Source organism: Oratosquilla oratoria, chromosome 7 (assembly GCF_046742065.1).
Source record: "Oratosquilla oratoria isolate Oo_2021 chromosome 7, ASM4674206v1, whole genome shotgun sequence".
Lineage (NCBI taxonomy): Eukaryota > Metazoa > Arthropoda > Malacostraca > Stomatopoda > Squillidae > Oratosquilla > Oratosquilla oratoria.
Window position 1 is genome coordinate 63,062,087 of NC_134783.1, and position 19,118 is coordinate 63,081,204.

A 19,118-nucleotide genomic window follows, 5' to 3' on the forward strand; every position below is an offset into this window, starting at 1 on the left:
AGGTTTATTTTGATTGCAGTAGTACACTGACAATAATACATTACAAAAGCTGATTAAAAATATAAAACTTAAGAGTATATACACGGTACAAGTTTACATGGAGTTCATTATGTGCACAATGGATGTGTGTGTGTAAAATAAAAGTGTATACCTGTCCCTTCCTGGAGCACAGCCACAATTTTAGTATATATAAAAAAAAAAAAAAAAAAAAAATACCACATTTCGGTTCTGGTCAGGTCCACTATGGAAGGCTCAAGGCCATATCTTTATCGTGGTAAATCTACGGATTTTACATATATTTTCTCAGCTTCGGTGTTCACAAGCAAAGAAACACTGATAGAAACTATAGCACATTTAATATAATAATTTGTCCTCACATAAGTCTACGGCCATCTTTCTCCCGTGTACAGGGACGTTTAGATGAGGAGTCTTGGCCAGGGAGTGATCAGCTGTGGCCATTTCCGTCCTCTGCATTTGGACTGTTCAGTAGGGACCCGGGGCGGCACTTTTTTTTTTTTTTTTTGGTAGGGGGCGCCACTTTTGGTGAAAAGAATTAAAGCCAATTCCCCCTAATATACTTTTAATGCATCATTTATTCATCATGAGTTGTGTGTATGAATGATGTGTGTATAAACGTTGTTTTGTGAATGAATGTTACTTGTGAATCGTGCTAGTGACCATCAGATGTGGAAGGTGGTGGTAGTGTGTGTGGGGGGGGGGTTGCACTTTTCGACTCGCACTTACCCATGTTGGGGCCCTGTTCAGCCGAGTAACAGACACCGCTGGGAATCGGCGAGCTGTGTGGGACTCGAACTCACGACTAGAAGAATAAAATATGGGCACATAGAGCCGCGCTACATCGAATTTCACTGTGACAAAATAAACATCGTGTGATTTGATTCAGGCGCCGCCATGACATGGCGTTACTTTTGATAGACTTGTCGGCAAGTGCCAGTTATATACACCGTAGTGTCACCCATTCATTCGCCAATCCATCCATCAATCCACCTGAGAATTGAAACGACACCCGAGCAAAGTCAGGAATTCACCCTTGCATACAGGGACAAGCAGACATAATACATATCGCTTCTCTTTCGGAATCATTCATCCATCCGTTCATTCATTCACCCATCCATCCATCCATCCACCCGAGAATCGGCCATCAATGGTCTTTGGAACCCAAAGACCCGGGCGGGGCTGGGTACTTTTATTTCTGGCCGGGAATGGTCCGGCTCTGTCCGGGAAAGGCTGTGCACCGAAGAAGTCTTCATCCGGAAAAGGTTGGCAGGTAGGGGATCTGACCGAAACTGGCTTGGACCGGATAGGTTTCGGAAGCCTGTGCCCGGATGAATTCAGTGAAACCCGAAGTCCCAAGCTATGAATTTGGTTGGTACGGCCGTAGGACAATTTTGGGGTTGTGACAGGCGTGCGTATGCACACTGTGACACAAAACCTATGGTGTAGCGCGCACGCACGCACGCATGCATGCAACCCACGCCAACTGACCTAACCCAAGGGAATGACCTGGACAACAGACGCGTCTAGCGGCCAACCGAGACTAGACTACCAGTTTCACTGGGAACCTATCTAGTGATATTAGCAAGGGGCTGCAACTGTTTGAGCTTTGTGGCACCTGGAACGAGAAATAAGTACTGACGAACGCGAGCCATGGTGAGCGATGCTAGAGGGAAAGAGAGGAATTTGGCCAGAAGACAGACGTGGCTTCAGTCCCCCTCTAGCCCATAGTCAAGGCGAGGTCACAGTCGTGGAGCAACGAGCAAAGGCCACTTCCGGTGAGTCACCGTTTGGATTTGCTGAGCACGTCCTCCCGCAACCCAATACATCACTAATAAAAGAAAATAACAACTGTATTTGTGTGTTTCCGCTTAAACTGCCGGCTATGAGGCACCATAGTACCAGTGCACCATAGTACCAGTGTATTTCATTCAGTCTTGGACACACACACACACACACACACACACACACACACACACGAGTCCAACACGTGTGAATCACACACACACACACACACACACACTGTAAGCTGTTACTGACTCCCTTAAGTAAAATAACAGGTGTGTGATATCTGTAAATCACGACATTAATCAATGACCGACTGCATGAGCTCTGAGCTCCCACCTGGGAGGGTAATAGTTGTCGACCACGAATCCAACACATGACCACAGATATTCTCTCTCTCTCTCTCTCTCTCTTTTATGCAAGCACACACACGCGCGCGCGCACACACACACACACTAGCAAAACTTGAGCTACAGATATTGGAACAAAGAAGAGAGGAGATTTGATAACTATTTATAGAATCATGAAAGGCATAGAAACTATTGATAGAGAGGATCTGATAAAATGGGATGATAGAAATACAAGAGGACACGAAAGAAAATCAAGAAAGACAGTTATAGAAGAGACCTGAAAAAACAGCTTTCCCCACAGAGTAATAGACATTTGGAACAAGTTATATGAGAAAGTGGTGTGTGCAAAAAGAATACATGAATTTAAAAACAGTTTAGATAAAATGAGATATGAAGACGGGACACTACGAGCATAGCTCCCCTTCCCGTAAAATACAACTAGGTAAATACACGTTCCCTTTCTGTGACTTACCTTCTCTTTAGGCATGAAAAGAGCATCGCACCAAATTCATTGTTTATAAAAGGAATATACGTTGGATACGTTTCCAAAAGCTTGTATGGAAATGTATACAATTCTCTTATTTTAATATGGTAAAATATTAAAATGTATTATGTAAGAACAATGCATAGACTACTGATCCTTGAGTCAAATAATAATGACGGAATTTTTAAGCAATTAATAAGAAATATAACTCTTAAGTATTACTCATATTTTCCACATGTCAGTCAATTACGATTTTCTTTCATTTTTCCGAAATCTAAATCATAAGAGCCCGATTGCGTCTTCTAGCACTTGGCGAAAATTCAATATGCACACGGATAGTGATCAAGAAAACAGTCAAATCATTGCATTCCGCAAAGAGACAAACTGGGCTCAAACCAATTTTGTTTGCACAGGATAAGAAAAATATCTTCTTTTGTTTCTAGGAACAGGGCAGTTTCTTTCCCGGAGGTGGGAGGGAGTGAGCACCTCAGGCAGCGTGGCCATTGTTTCCAGTTATCATCATTTACATGTATTTTATTTTGTGCGTCAGAGAGACGGTGTCCTTGGAGCGTGAATGCTGCATCCATGTGAGCGTATGTTAATCACTGGATGCCACTTTTGCACACGTTCCTGCCTCAGGGTGGGTGGAAGGGCATGGTGTAGGTCTGAGAGGGTGGGAGGCTTTCTGGTCATGACTGTGGCCCATAATGCTCTCCCAGGGACTAGGAACTTCTTTCCAGCCGAGGGCTGGACCCTGAAAGCAAGGGTGAACACTGCCCCGTTATCTCGAAAAACTTCCTCCAAGCAACTTTATTCAGCTTGGGAGTGTCCCATACAATAAAGGTGTTTTAACTATGGATCACAGACCTCTTGGTGCATAACTTGGTCAGTTGCAATATATATATATATATATATATATATATATATATATATATATATATATATTATATATATATATGTATACATGAATAAAATACACAAACCGGTAAATAGAGAAATGAGTCAGACGACAACATACTTTTTTCTTTAATATGTGTTCCACCAAGATTCTAAAATTTTGAACTGTTCCTTTGTTTATGATTTATATCTATTGTTGTCCGCGGTCACATCTCTATGTCCTACTCTTTTTCTTCTCTTCATAAAGGACTACTTGATGGCAAATCTTCCCTACACACCATGAGGAGATGGTTAAGAAAATAATTGTTACACTGATAAGACCGATATTAGAATATGCTGTATCAATGTGGGCACCTACAGCAACAAAAAACATAAGAAAATTAGAAAGAATCCAAAGAGCAGCGACAAAAATGGCACCCACACTATCAAATCTGACGTATGAACAAAGATTGGAGAAATTGCAGCTGTCAAGCACAAGAGCAGAGAAGGGAAAGAGACGATTTGTTGACCATTTTCAAAATTATGAAAGGTATGGAAGTTCTCGATAGAGACGACCTATTAAAATGGGACAAAAGAGAAACAAGAGGACACGAAAAGAAACTAAAGAAAGACAGTTACAGAAGAGACCTGAAAAAATAGCTTCCCACACAGAGTGATCGATGTCTGGAACAAACTGAACAGAGAAACAGTAAATGCCAGAACTATACACGATTTCAAGAATAAACTGGATGTGGAAGGATAAGAAAACAGGTCTACGAGCATAGCTCCCGTCTCGTAAAATACATATACCAAGGCTTTTTTTCCCCTTACCAGGGGGGTAGCCAAAAAGGACAAGGCACAAAAACATTCCCACCCATTTCATCCCCGAAAACACTCCACACCCCTCCACCCTCCCTCCCATCTTAGCACCTCCCGTAAAATACAACTAGGTAAATACACGCATGATAATGACACTACAATTTCCTACGTAATTTTCCAGACGTCCGTCTATTTTTGTTTGAACAATGGAAAACTTGTATTTCAACTGTTTCTAGAACTGACATAATACAAATAATCCCAGTTCAGCTGCACAATACACAAGGAGGTCGTTTACCGCCGCTGTTATGGCGTACGCTCCCGTTCGGGCCGACCCTCTCGCTTACTGTTTTCGGTGGATTCCAAAGCTTTCCGCCTTATCGATGTGTCTTGTCTTCCTGACAGCCGTCATCTTTCCTTGTCCAACGCAACACTGCATTCTTATCACTAACAGCTCTCACCTTTTCCCTGTACACCGCAATGCTGTACTTTTACCTTTTCTTCCGTCGCTGTTCCCATGGTTACTGTTGTTCTGAATTCAGTTGCTGCGTGTTTCCCCCTCACCCTTTTCCTGCACAATTTCCTTTCGCAAGGGTAAACTCGTATGTTCTGGTTTTCTTTCTTCCTAGTGGTTCTTGAACTCTCTTCTTCCTGACACATTTCTATCCACCAGTGACTTGGACTCTTAAAAAGAAATGTTTGTGCTGGCATGTATGTGGGTGGGGAGGGGGATGCTCAAGGCACCTCTCATGAGCCTTTACTTGACTTACAACTTTTGTACTTTCTCTCCTCTCATACCTGTTTTCGAAATATGTAGATAAAAAATCCCAGAGCTGTATAGAGTATTTCCTCAGTGATGATATCCATGTCTTAGACCACCTTAAGGAGACAGATGCCACATTGCATGGTTTTCCAAAGAGTAGCCTTGCCGACCTAATGTACAGTGTCGTCTGCAAAGGAAGGGGCTGGAGAGGAAGAAGATGACGTATCAGCTTTGCTCGCCTTACGTGAGAGCCTTTGCCAGTGGTGTCATAAGGAGTCTGAACCTGCTACTCTCACTTTTTGCCATTTTTATTTTGTGTGGATTCCCCAGCAGTTCCACCGTAACAGGTATCCATGAATTCAAGTTTATTGCACGAGTATTTCTCTCTAGCAGACTGACGTTTTTAGAGCGCAAACCAGTAGGACCACATTTAAGGATTTCGATCCTTTCATGACCAAATTAATGGGCTTGAACTCCAGATTATAAATCGCAACAGGATTTACAATCCCCGAGAAAAAAGTTGAACAAACACAATATACATTTCAATGCATTGCTTGTGGTGTTCGAGTGAATTCCTTTCTAATGTAATAAGTCCATTGAAACTAACTGAAATGCTATCAATAGACCAAGACTTTTAAAACTGCTTCGTCTATGGTCAACCAAAGAGAACAAACAACCTTCATGCATTCAAAATGTTCAACCAATCTTGATAACCCCATCGGCGCAATTTACACAATGAAATTTCATACTACCATCAGTCAATTCTTTTCCATCAAATGAAATGTCGTAGTCAAACCGTACCTTCATTTTCAAACAATTAGTATCATTAAGATTACATGAATATTAACACCACGGTTAGAATAAATGTCAAAAAGTGTACCTCTTTATAGCACATATCTCATTTATTATGAAAGGACAGGACAGAATAAGGAAAAAACAAATGAGTAGTTCATGGGTGCACGTGGAACTGCAAGGAAAACAAAAAAGCAAGATAGAGAGATACATTATCTAAGCTTTGGAGGACACGGAGTGATACAATGTCTAAGGTTCTGGGGAACGTGGCGAGGATCCGTTAGGCATAGATCCAACAATGAAATGTGGCGGAGTGGGATGGGGGTAGTATGAATACGGAAAAAAAGGACATCTCATGGTTCCGAAAGATTTGAAGAAATCGGGCCAACTCGCTCCGTTGCCCAGTCGATGCGTTTTTGTTTTGGCTGATGTCTAACAAATTCCTTCTGTTAAGGCTACCTTAGTGAACCCTATGATAATCCATTTTACAGGCAGTTTGGCTACAGCCACATTGTTTTCTACAGCCCTTGGTGACAGTGCTCCCAGTTGATCCCTTATCAACGGTGTCGTGTTTTTAAAACTTCGTCTTGCGCTGATGAATACTGTTCCCTCGGCAAACCCCTTTTCCACGATGTCGAATTTCAACGACTTTGTCCCGGCCAACGCCACACAATCTTATTCAGGTCAGGACAGACCCCTGCGCTGACGGGGCTCAAATTCCGATATCGTGAAATGCACTCTAACCTAAGGCAAAGTAGAGGTTTCCCTATAATGAATGAAATTGCCTGACGTGATCCAAACGCGTCACACTGGCCGTCCCGGATTTCGCCAACTAAAATGGCATTACTAACTTCTGCCACACAAAGTATACTGACAGACCTTTTGGTTCATAACAAAGCTGGATGCAGAGTAACAGATAAACGAATAAATCCTACACACACACAACTTTGCTCATAGACTAGAGTATGCAAACACTGTGTTCTCATGAGGACAATAGCTGCCGATTATGGTTCCAATACATTATCTAAAACCATATTGAATGTCATCATTCACCAACAAAGCCTTTCTCTTGTTCGCTCTCTCTTCACTCCCGAACAACCACATCCCTCAGCTGGACCTCCCTTCCCCTTTCAAATTTGTTTCGCTCAGCGCTAACACATCCATCTTTGTTCTCACAAACGCACTGCTCATCACCATTTTATTCTAGTTTCTATAACCACGCACATTCAGAGGCCTAATTACTAAATGAATAAATATATTAACCAATGAATGAATAGATGTATAACTTCATGAATAGACGAATAAACAAACAAACAAGCGAACAAAGTATAATGAAAAAGTAAAGTCATTAAAAAGTATTGCATCGCTTCGGTCATTACCTAATCCAACCGACTCGTAAAACCTCCACTTTTCCGACGACGTGGCCGAAGATAGGCCTCGGCGCCAAGAGTCGTAAAACGAAATCTGGTCAGACGAGTACCCGAGTCCACCTCAACACAGTGGCGGTACGGGGCTGTTGCAGAAAACACCAAACGATTTTATTCAGGCAATAGGAGGATTTCCTGCCTAAAGCAGTCCTTATCAATCGTTACCCGTTTCAGGAGGAACACCTTCGGCCGAATTAAATCGTCTGGCATTTCTCATGACAGAATGTATACAATGAGCTACTTTATTGAAAGATTAAAAGGAGGAAATGACCCTTACATACATTGAATCGCCAGTGAGTTAACAGAATTTGAATGTGTCAATGGACTATTATAATTCACCAAAATAACTTTAATCTTGAATAAGAGGGCGACATCCCGCACGTACAAAAGTGATCCACGTTAAATCAAAGAAAATGAAAATTCATTGTGCCGACCCGGTGTAAAGCGCCCTTTAGTGAATTCAACACTTCAGTGATGTAGGAGACTGATATTTTCAAGCTAGTGCTTTGTGAGGTGACGTCATCTACATAATTTGTTCCAGCTAGAATCACGCAATTTAGTCAGCCAAAATGATGTACCCGTAGAGAATATATTTTGAAGTTCCATTTGAAAAAAAAAAAACCAAGAGGCGCTCAAGTTTGCTCTAGATAAATCTTTTAAGATTCAAATAGACAACCCCTTTGATAGGTTGCGACACCTTTGTATACATATATACTATATATATATATATATATATATATATATATATATATATATATATACATTGGCGACATTAACACACCCCTGACGAAGTCCTACCTCTACCTCAAACCACTCTCTTCATTTCTGATTCTAACACAAACTCTACTATTCTCGTAAAATACTCTTGCCGGCTCTTAAGAGCTTTCCTCCTATCCCATATATCTACAATACCTCCCACAGTGCCTTCCTCTCTACCCTGGCATAACCCTGTTCCAAATCCATATAGCCTCCCCCCCCAAAAAAAAAAAAAAAAATCCTTACTTTTTCTTAAAACTTTCTCACATATTTGCCTTACCACAAAAATCTGATCCACGCAACCCCTACCTGTCCTAAACCGACACTCTTTCTCACCAATTACTCCCTCTGTTCTTCTAATCCTCTCAATCAAGACCCTCCCATAAGCCTTCCGAACTACACTTAACTGATCCCTCTGAAACTACTACACTCACACTTGTCCCCTTTTCCCTTGCAAAGTGAAACTATACAGGCACTCCTCTGGCACTCTACTCTCTCTTAAACAAACATTAAATAACCTCACCAGCCAGTCCATCATCACTGCACCTCCTTTTTTCAAATATTCTGCATGACACCCATCCAACCCAGGTTATTTGCCTGCTCTCATTTTAACACTTGCCTTCACCTCATTTTCCCTTATTTCTCCTCCACTTTCCTCTCTCATCATTGTCTTTTTCTTGGCACTTCCCACTGCAACTACCTTTCCCTCCCTATCCTTCTTCACATTTAGCAACTCCCTAAAATACTCTGTCCATCTTCCTCTTACTGCCTTCTGCCCTGTTATCATCTCTCCATTTGCACCTTTTACCTTTTCTTCTCTACTTGATTTGCCTCTTCTTCTCAATTTCCAAAACATCTTTTTATTACTTTCAAAATTTTCTGTCATACTCTTACCCTCTTTGCCTCCTTTATAGTATGCTTTACTTCTCTTTTCTTTGTACCTCTCATATGATTCATCCTATTTTGTAACTAATCTGTGAAAGCTCACTTATTCTCTTCTACAACCTTCTTTGTTTCCTCATCCCACCACTCACTACCCTTCCTTCTATTTCCTCCCATCTTCCTTGTTCCACACCATCTTTGCACACCTTGTGACTCCTTGAACCATCCCCATTCCTCCTTCACTCCTAGCTCTACTCTATCCTTCACTCCCACTCCTCTCTGAACTTCTTGTATTCCTTTTCTCATTTAAGTTCACTTTAAGCATCTACCCAACCTTCTGTCCTTTTCCTCTTTCTCCATCTATCCTCCACTCTCAACTTAACTTCCACTGTAAAATGATCTGATATTCCTCCACTCTCTCCCCTTAGAACATGTACATCCTTAACTCTTCCTACTATACTCCTGGCTACCATTATATAGTCCATTAATGCTCTACCACCCTTCCATTCACCACCCTCTCCCATGTGTACATATGCTTGACTTTCTTCCTAAACATTGCCTTTCTCTAGACACATCTCCATCATCAACTCTGCACTACATTTTTTTTCTGGAACTCCACACTTACCAACCACTCTATTTATTGGTTAATTTCCTACCCTAGCATTAAGGTCTCCCCATACCACTACATTGACATTTCTCCCCAATCCCTCTATACATTCAATTAAATATATCCAAAAAGCCTCCCTTTCCTCTACACTCTTCTCACTACTAGGCCCATATGCACCTACAAAAATCCACATCTCACTTTTCAGTTTCACCTTCATCCACATCAACCTTGAAGAAACCTCCTTCCACTCCACTACATGCTTACCTACCTTTTCACTTACTAGTATAGCCACCCCTTCTGTCCCTCATCCTCTCTTCACTCCTGAGATCCTCCCAAACTCAAAATCGCCCCTAACTTTCAGCTTAGTTTCAAAGCCAACACATCCATCTATCATAGTATCTATCTCTTCCCTTTTACTCTCATCTGTACCATATTGATGCACATTAAAAGACCCAAACCTTAGGATACTGTTCCTCTTACACCTTTACTTTTTCTTTTAGGAATGTTGCCTTTGGGGCTACAGGGAGAAGGATCCCTAGTCCTATCCCCATCCTGTTTTTGTTGCCTCATACAACTCAAGTGGAAATACTTGGTGGCAGTATTCTTTTCCCCCACCACAGGATTCAGTGAAATGAGAAAATGAATATTCAGAGAAATGGTACAGGACAGTAACAAGAGTGGGGGGACAGCATAACGGAGGGACAGTCGCAGTATAATAAAGTATCATCATTTCTCTGTGAATAGAGATTTCCTCTACCACAGACAAAATGATGTGTGGCTCTGGTCTGTAGGGGTGCCCCATGTAGACTCTAAAGTATCAGCTGCATGCTACTTAGCAGCTTTTAACCCCACAATAACATGCAGCCAGTACCTCAGACAGGGACTCCCATCCATGCATTATCAATTATTGATTTGTTGGGCTAATGATTTTTTGCTATGGAACCCTTGAAACTTCTTCCCTGGATCTTGGGGTTTTGTGAAACACACCGAGAACCAGTTTTAAAGAACCCTTGGGTATGAAGAGAAAATTATCTTGGCCCTTTCCCTCCCATCACTTTACATATTTTTCTGGCCAATGCCAGACAAAATTTTTCAGCTTAAATAAACACTAGTATCCCAAGGTGATAAAAAAAATCTCTCTGTTGGTTGTCAGGCCAGACGGCCCTTCACCGCTTTCACTATGCCTCTCCAGATGGTTCTATCCTCTGCCAATTCTTTCCAGTCCTCTCTTGGTGCCACCCTCTCCATGTCCTCTACTCCATCCATCCATCTGTACCTGGGTCTCCCTAATGGTTGTCTGCCCTGTGCTCCTCCTTCCATCACCTTCCTTGGTAGTCTGTCTGCCTCTATTTGGACAGTGTCCAGCCCACCTTGCTCTTCTTCCCTGTACTTCATCCTGAATGTACAATTGTCCAGTCTGATATCTAATTTCCCTGTTATGTCTCTCAGCTTTTTATGGTGTTCTTTCACTCTACCCTCATTTATATTACTATTTCGTCTAGTTCTCTATCCAGGTCCTCCCGTTTCTTCTGTCTAAACAATCTCTTGGCACTCCTACTCTCTCTTAAGTTTTCTGCTAGTCTGATGGGCTTTGCATTAGGTTTTCTCTAATTCTTCTGCATTCTTTTGATGCCTCTTTACATTAATCATCATACCAATGATTTCTTCTAACTGGTGTTATGTATCCTACATGCTCCTCAGCAGCTTTATGTATAACCTCTTCAATTTTCTTTAGTTTGTAGTCAATATCCTCTTCCTCTTTAATTATATTTAGCACATCAAAATGGTTTCATATTTCCATCCGATATCATTCTTACACATTGTATCTCTTAGTTCCATTTTTTTTTTTTTTGCCTTCACTTCTTCTAATACCAAATTATGATAACTGTCACAGTCTGCTCCCCTGTAAGATTGTATATCTTGTAATGTACTTCTATGTAACTTTTGTATTAGTATGTAATCTATCTGGTTCTTTGTGGCATTATTTGGGATGTCCAGATTTGTTTGTGTATATCATTATGTTGGAATATGGTGCCACCAATCACCATATCATTTGCGAGTGCAAAAGAGGCCAATCTTACTCCATTTCTGTTGCTATTCATATGTAGGCTTTGTCTACCTATCACTGAATGAAAGGTCTCCAATTCTTTGCCTACTTTTGCATTCATATCACCAACTATCATTCTAATGTTGTGTCCTGATACAATGTCATATACTTCTTGTAAAGTAGAATAAAATAAAACTTTCTACTGATCTTCCCTTCACTTTTATTTTTAGGAGATATGCCCCGTGGGGCTACAGGGAGAAGGATGCCTAGTCCCAATCCCCGTCCCTTTCTTCTCGCCTCTTACGATCCAAGTGGGAATACTTGGTGGCAGTATTCTTTTCCCCCACCACAGGGAATTCCCCCATCACAGAAAGAGAATACTCAGAGAAATGGTACAGGACAGCAACAAGGGGTTGGGGGACAACATAACGGAGGGACAGTCGTAGTATAAAAGTGTCATCATTTCTCTATGAACAGAGTTTTCTTCTATCATAGATAAAATGACGTGTGGCTCTGGTCCGTAGGGGCGCCCCATATAGACCCTAAAGTATCGACTGCATGCTACTTTGCCACAATAACAAGCAGCCAATACCCCAGACGGGGTAGCCAAAAAGGGAAAGGCATAAAAACACTCCCACCCATTTCATCCCTAAATACACTCCACACCCCTCCCACCCTCCCTCTCATCTGAGCACCTCCTGGATGACGGGTCATCCCTGCACCTTGCCCACCGCCCTGGGTCAGAAGCAGTGTCGCAAGACATAGCACATCCACAGCAAGGCCCCTTCATTTAATCGGCGACCCCCTCATGTACTGGGGCAAAATAAAACACCTTTTGCCTTGATCCACCATAATTTATTATAAAACAACTTTAGGATGTATTTTTCTTGTCTAAATCCACCTTTAATTATGCATCTCATTTCTACTACATCTAGATTCACCATTAAATCCTTTATCACTTTGGTATACTTATAGATTTTTATCATAAGCAATGACAATTTAATTCTGCTCAGTTTTGGTGTGCGAGAGGGCTACATCTTCAATGATGAGCCCATCGAGACTGTATTTCCTTTAGAATGATTAAAATCCTGTAATTACAAAAAACAAAAATCTACTTCAAAGCATATCATGGTGAACAAGTTAAATAACTTGCATTACCATCCTCAAGCTACGCACTCTGTCACAATTTCACATTATGAAAGTCATACATTCTAATTAATGATTACTTGCTAAATATATATTAGATAAATGAGGTTCCGATGAACCTTTTACAAAAATATTATCAGCTTCCCATGTATCTGAATTTTCAGATTCCATGTGAAGCATATAATTAATTATACAGCTTATCATACTTGTACATCCCGCATATAAAATTCTGCAACTCTTGGGATAAAGATGAAGACAAGAAGAAAGTAATATATCTTCTTTCTGACTAAAACATGTACAATAAATAAGTAAAAAAAAAATAATGATACACCAAACCAACGTCAATGGATCTAATCTATATTCATAACTACTAATATGAGTATATCATAAATGCATGGAAAGGGGCAAAGTATATTTGGCAATATTGATGAAAATCCTATATAAAGTATACCATCATCTATGATCAGGTCTGCATTGCATTTACCTAACTGTATTTAACTTATTGTAATGTACAGGAAAGGAGTGACACTTGGGGTCAAGTCTCTTGTATGTGCAACTTGTTGGCAACACTTGTAGTGATCCCCATATAAGGTATTGATTGCAGTCAATACTTCACAAACTCGTGACACGCCTATGGACCAGAATCACACATCATTCTTTTATGATTAAAGACCAATCTCCACTTGAAAAAGAATGCTGGTAACTTCCACAATCCCTCCTCTTTATGGACCAGAGCCATTCTTTCAAGATTACTTAATTTCTACTCAAACAGGAGTACCAATGACATTTAACCTCAACTATCCCTCCTCTCTTTACTGCCTCTATGACTTCATCTTTTCTGTGCCCCTGTATGGGTACTGAAGTCATAAGCAGTCAATATGTAAAGAGACTTTAGTGACACCTCTTGGAGTAGTCATGCAACATTTCTTCACAATTGGAGACAGATCTACAGTGAAAGAAACATGTTGATCATATGGGTGTTGAATAAACTAGTGTTGGATGGATATGGGATGGGTGAAAGGTTGGTATGCCTTTACAGGCCACCCTTCTTAGAAAGGGGAAAGGGCTTTTTGGTATATATACATATATATATATATATATATATATATGTATATATATATATATATATATATATATATGATATACATATATATATATATATATATATATATGTATGTGTGTGTGTGTGTGTGTAACATATGTATACTTTTAATTTCTCTCCGTCCTTGCTCCACCCCTCAATAAATCTCTCCTTTATTACCTTGATGAGTCCTCTTGGGTGTGATATTGTCCTCAAGGACAGAAAAGCTGGTTATCAGCAATGAAATACAAACACTTTTTCAGCAGGATATACTCAAGGACAAAATACAATACTTTAGTGACAGATGAGGCAGTGTTAAGGGCACTCATGTTTAACTACATTTATCCACATTTAATACAACACAAGAGATACTATTATATTCGCACCCAAATATAACTTCTAAGCTCTTGTTGAGGCTAATGCTAAACAAATTTATTCTGCACAGCAAAAACTCTGATGCTAAATAGAATGATAAGTAAAATAGGAACTTGCGCCTTCAAATCTGGTATGGCCTAAAAATTATTTTAGTAATAAACTGTAAATGAATGTTGTAGTGTCTTGAAAATAAATTCAGATATTTCATAGTATTGGAAATGCAGGCCCTTTAACACTTTCAGGCTTGCATTTATAATTTTGTTCAGGCAAACAATGAAAAATCTTAGCAAGATGGCTGAAGGACTTCAGACCAAAAGGAGTTACAGGCAGTCTTATAAAACCATTTAAGCTTGGAGAACACTTTGGAAAATCTGTTCTACCGATAACTGTTACCTCAAGTTTCACTGACCAGAAACCAAGAGCCCCCAAGTAACTGACACCAGTCCTCGGGCCCTTCCATGCAGAACCCTTGCAACATGCCTAAGTGCCGCCCCAGGGCAGTGACCCCCCCGCCCCCCATCACCACTCTCCCTTACTGCCTATTACAGCAATTGGCTTGTGAAATAAACAGATTTCAAGTGCTATTCAATGTCCCCATTGCAGAGAGGACAAGGGGAAAATATTGCATATTCTGTTGACTTTAACGCAAAACTCATAATTTACAGTAAAATGTTCAGGGCTCCTTTGACCTTTTTTTTTTTTCTTTTATAATTATTTTGTCAGCCTTGTGGGCAGGATGTCCAGACTAGAATTGCCCCCCACCCCTCCAGGGCACATGTAACTCCCTAAACCCCCCACCATGTGAGGGCCCTGCTCCCATAGATCTCTTTGGGAAGAAACTTTCGACTGATGTCCATTTGTACTGAAGTGGGACTGTTTCTATGTTTCCAGTTCAGAGTAGGAGATGGGAGCAGCTGGTGCTTATCAGCTCTCCATGTGTGATAAAGTGGAAGAAATTCAGTTGAAGTTGACAGATATCTTGGGTCCAGTCTTGATGCTGAACGTCAGCGAGGGGGGGTAGACACGTTTTGAAAATGGGCAGCCAGGAGATGATTCTCTCCTCGTCCATGTTTCAGGATCATTATTCTCCTGTTCTAGCTAATATCATGTTACTTTATTCAGCTGACAACAGACACCCACACATAATGGGTTTACACCTCATCCCAAGCTTCTTTTCCCAACATGGATACATATCCACTCACCCTGCCCCCACTCAATCCAGTGGCATAAATTGGATTTTATGTTGGCTAATACCTCCGTTGGATTCAACTGGGAAATGACCCTCAGAATATTGGGGTTAAAACTATCTCAATCTTCAATCCATTTATGTATCAAAAAAGTTAACTCCTGGTAAAAACCTAATTGATTTCAATGGCTCCATGATATCCGCTGGACTGAAGGGGGCAAATTAAAAAAAAAAAATACTTTGTAGCTAAGCAGAATGAATCTTCAACATATATTAAGAATCTTCAATATATAAATTCTTGACTTTAGTATATATGGTATAAATGTGATTTTAACAATTTCTATTTTGGACTATAGTATAGATGATATGACCACAACTTATACCCATTGGTACAACAAGGATTCAAATAGATTCTGGTAAAACATTTTGATATGATGATTAGAAATTGGAGAGGGAAATGCTATAAACTTGTACAACCTCATAAAAACAGCACTGTATACATTCAAGCCATGTTCAAGGACTGATAAGAAAACTAAATCTCACAGCTCATAACAATGTATCTTTGTAGGATCCTGCCTACACACACTACACTACGAGCTTATTAAAATCTGTGCTATATAGCTCAAGGCAAATCTATCAATCCACAAGCATGAAAATGAAAATGAAAATGAAAAATCATAAAACATGCTTAGTCATCAGCTTGAGTGAAGTTCACAGACATCTCTGTCTACGTAAAAAGAAAAAGAAAATAATAATAATAATAATAATTGTGATTGGGTCATTAAGTACAATCCAACCAAACCTCAACCTGTTTACTTATTCTTACTGAAGAAATTATTTCCATCACAGATCATAAACCTTTTCACCTCCACTTCAAGACTCGACAAGAACTTCTGCTGTTGGCATCTGTAGGTTCCTTTCGGAATGCTTGGACCTTAACAACTCGCCTCGGAAATATTCCATAGTTTTCTGGAGGCCAACTTCTAAGGGTACCTGAGAGGAAACAGAAATTTCAACTTAATGCCGTGATAACTCATACATACATACATATACCAAGGCTTTTTCCCCCTTTCAAGGGAGGTAGCCAAAAAGGGAAAGGCATAAAAACACTCCCACCCATTTCATCCCTAAATACAATCCACACCCCTCCCACCCTCCCTCTCATCTGAGCACCTCCTGGATGACGGGTCATCCCTGCACCTTGCCCACTGCCCTGGGTCAGAAGCAGTGTCGCAAGACACAGCACATCCACAGCAAGGCCGCTTCATTTAATCGGCGACCCCCCCTCTCCGTCCCCCCTTGCATATAAGGAGAGGACGGGGAGAAATCCCTTCGGGCTGCGTCAAAATTTGCTAACACATACTACCTCACCCCCACCCCCTGCCCATTCCTCCTCATGCAATCACAACATCATCCATATACAACCATTCTCCACTCACCTCTGTCTTCCGTCCTCTCCCTTCCTTAACAGACATTCCCCTCTTCCCCAAAGCCCCCTTCACCCCATCCATCCACCTCATCCTAGGACGTCCCCTCATGTTCACTCCCTCCACATCTGCCTTCCATACCTCTTTTACTTTTTTTTATACTACGACTGTCCCTCCGTTATGCTGTCCCCCAACCCCTTGTTGCTGTCCTGTACCATTTCTCTGAGTATTCTCTTTCTGTGATGGGGGAATTCCCAATGGTGGGGGAAAAGAATACTGCCACCAAGTATTCCCACTTGGATTGTAAGAGGCGAGAAGAAAGGGACGGGGATTGGGACTAGGCATCCTTCTCCCTGTAGCCCCACGGGGCATATCTCCTAAAAAAATAAAAGTGTGATAACTCAATTAATAGAAAAAGTATCCAAGCCTAAAAATCAACTGAGCAATCCCTTACGCATAGAATCAATGCTGGCCACACAGTGATGAAATTTTATGGAGATGTCTAGAATCCAGGAGAGTATAAGATGACCTGTTCTGTGTCTTTTTTTAAGCGACTGCATTTTGGCCATCTGGAAAATGTTCCCTTTCCACCCCTGCTCTCCTCCTCACCTCCTCATTTCTCACTCTACCCATCCTTGCAACCCCACCATATATCTAAAACACTTCATTTCAAATATATATGATCTTATTTCGGCCTCCATTACAGTCAAAGTTTCTGGCCCAAACAATGCCGAAGACACACTCACCCCTTCACACTCTTTTCTTTGAGTCCATTCCCAGATACCTATTTCTCATGAAACTTTTCATTACCCTTGGATGTCTACATGCTCCCCTCACTCTATAGTTTACCTCCACCTCTACTCCATTCCTTTCTCTGCTATATGTGACCGTAGATACTTAGAACTACGCGTATCCATTTTCTTTAGCCTTTAACCTCTTCACTCCGGGGCACATCGCACGTCTGGCAGCATTAGCTGCCAGACGTGCAATGTTGTGTAATAATAATCGCATTATAAAAAATAAAGTCAGTGCTCAATCGTTCGTTCTCTTTCACCCGTGTATTTTGATAACCATAGAAAATATGATGAAGCCAGTTTAGAGAGAATGGAGGTTACGTAGGTACGACTACAATAAATATAATCAAGATGCCGGCGTCGGCATCATCGAATACCCACTTGCTCCTCATGCCGCCTACGTAGGCATCACCGTATGGAAATGGTTAAGACTTCCTCACTGCCACCTCATCACTTTCAACTTCACCCACACATATACCCTCCCAAACTCCATCACTAACTGCCTTCACCCCTCCCACGACCCAGACAAAATAGGTGTCATCTACAACCAACTGGCTAACTTCCAACTTCCCTCGTCTCTCATTAACTATCTCTAATACCTTGCTCATTACCCTTGCACTTACCTCACATACCACCCCATCCATGTACGAGTATATGTTGAACAACCATAGTGAGATAAAGCAACTCTGGTGGGACCCCACCTTCACCTCAAACTCCTTAATTTATTTCCAATCCTAACACAAGCTCTACTACTTATGTCATACTTTTAGCTACCCTTAAAAGTATATCTGCAACACCTCCCACAAATGAGTCTTATATTCTTAATAATTCTCAGGTAATACATTTACCTTGAAGCCAGTTTCGTAAGAATTTTTAGTAAACTTCTATACATACAGACACTGTTAATGATCCAAGTCATGTTACATGGATTTTTATATGAAACTTGGATTAAAATCTTATATGTTTTGTACTTACAATATTTGCACTGTATCAGAAATACAAGATCTAAATCTAAAGTAAATCTAGTAAGTTCAGTCAATGTGACAAAGAAAAAGCCAGATATTAGTTCAGCAGAAAAATAGGTGGATGGATGGGGTGAAGGGGGCTTTGGGGAAGAGGGGAATGTCTGTTGAGGAAGGAAGGGAGAGGACGGAAGACAGAGGTGAGTGGAGAATGGTTGTATATGGATGATGTTGTGACTGCATGAGGAGGAATGGGCGGGGGGGTGGGGGGTGGGGTAGTATGTGTGAGTAAATTTTGACGCAGCCCGAAGGGATTTCTCCCCGTCCTCTCCTTATATGCAAAGGGGGACGGAGAGGGGGGGTCGCCGATTAAATGAAGCGGCCTTGCTGTGGATGTACTGTGTCTTGCGACACTGCTTCTGACCCAGGGCGGTGGGCAGGGTTCAGGGATGACCCGTCATCCAGGAGGTGCTCAGATGAGAGGAAGGGTGGGAGGGGTGTGGAGTGTATTTAGGGATGAAATGGGTGGGAGTGTTTTTATGCCTTT

The 19,118-nt window shown here is 41.1% G+C and overlaps 1 protein-coding gene across 1 annotated transcript in view; it reads right to left on the reverse strand.

Moving 5' to 3' along the window:
* Positions 1–13,892: 13,892 nt before the first annotated feature.
* Positions 13,893–19,118, reverse strand: part of Uxs (UDP-xylose synthase) — a 53,581-nt gene continuing 48,355 nt past the window's right edge. Inside the window, exon 9 of the mRNA XM_076188350.1 lies at positions 13,893–16,381. Within this exon, the coding sequence (XP_076044465.1) occupies positions 16,262–16,381 (120 nt within the window). The 3' untranslated portion in view covers positions 13,893–16,261. The remainder of the gene's footprint in view (positions 16,382–19,118) is intronic.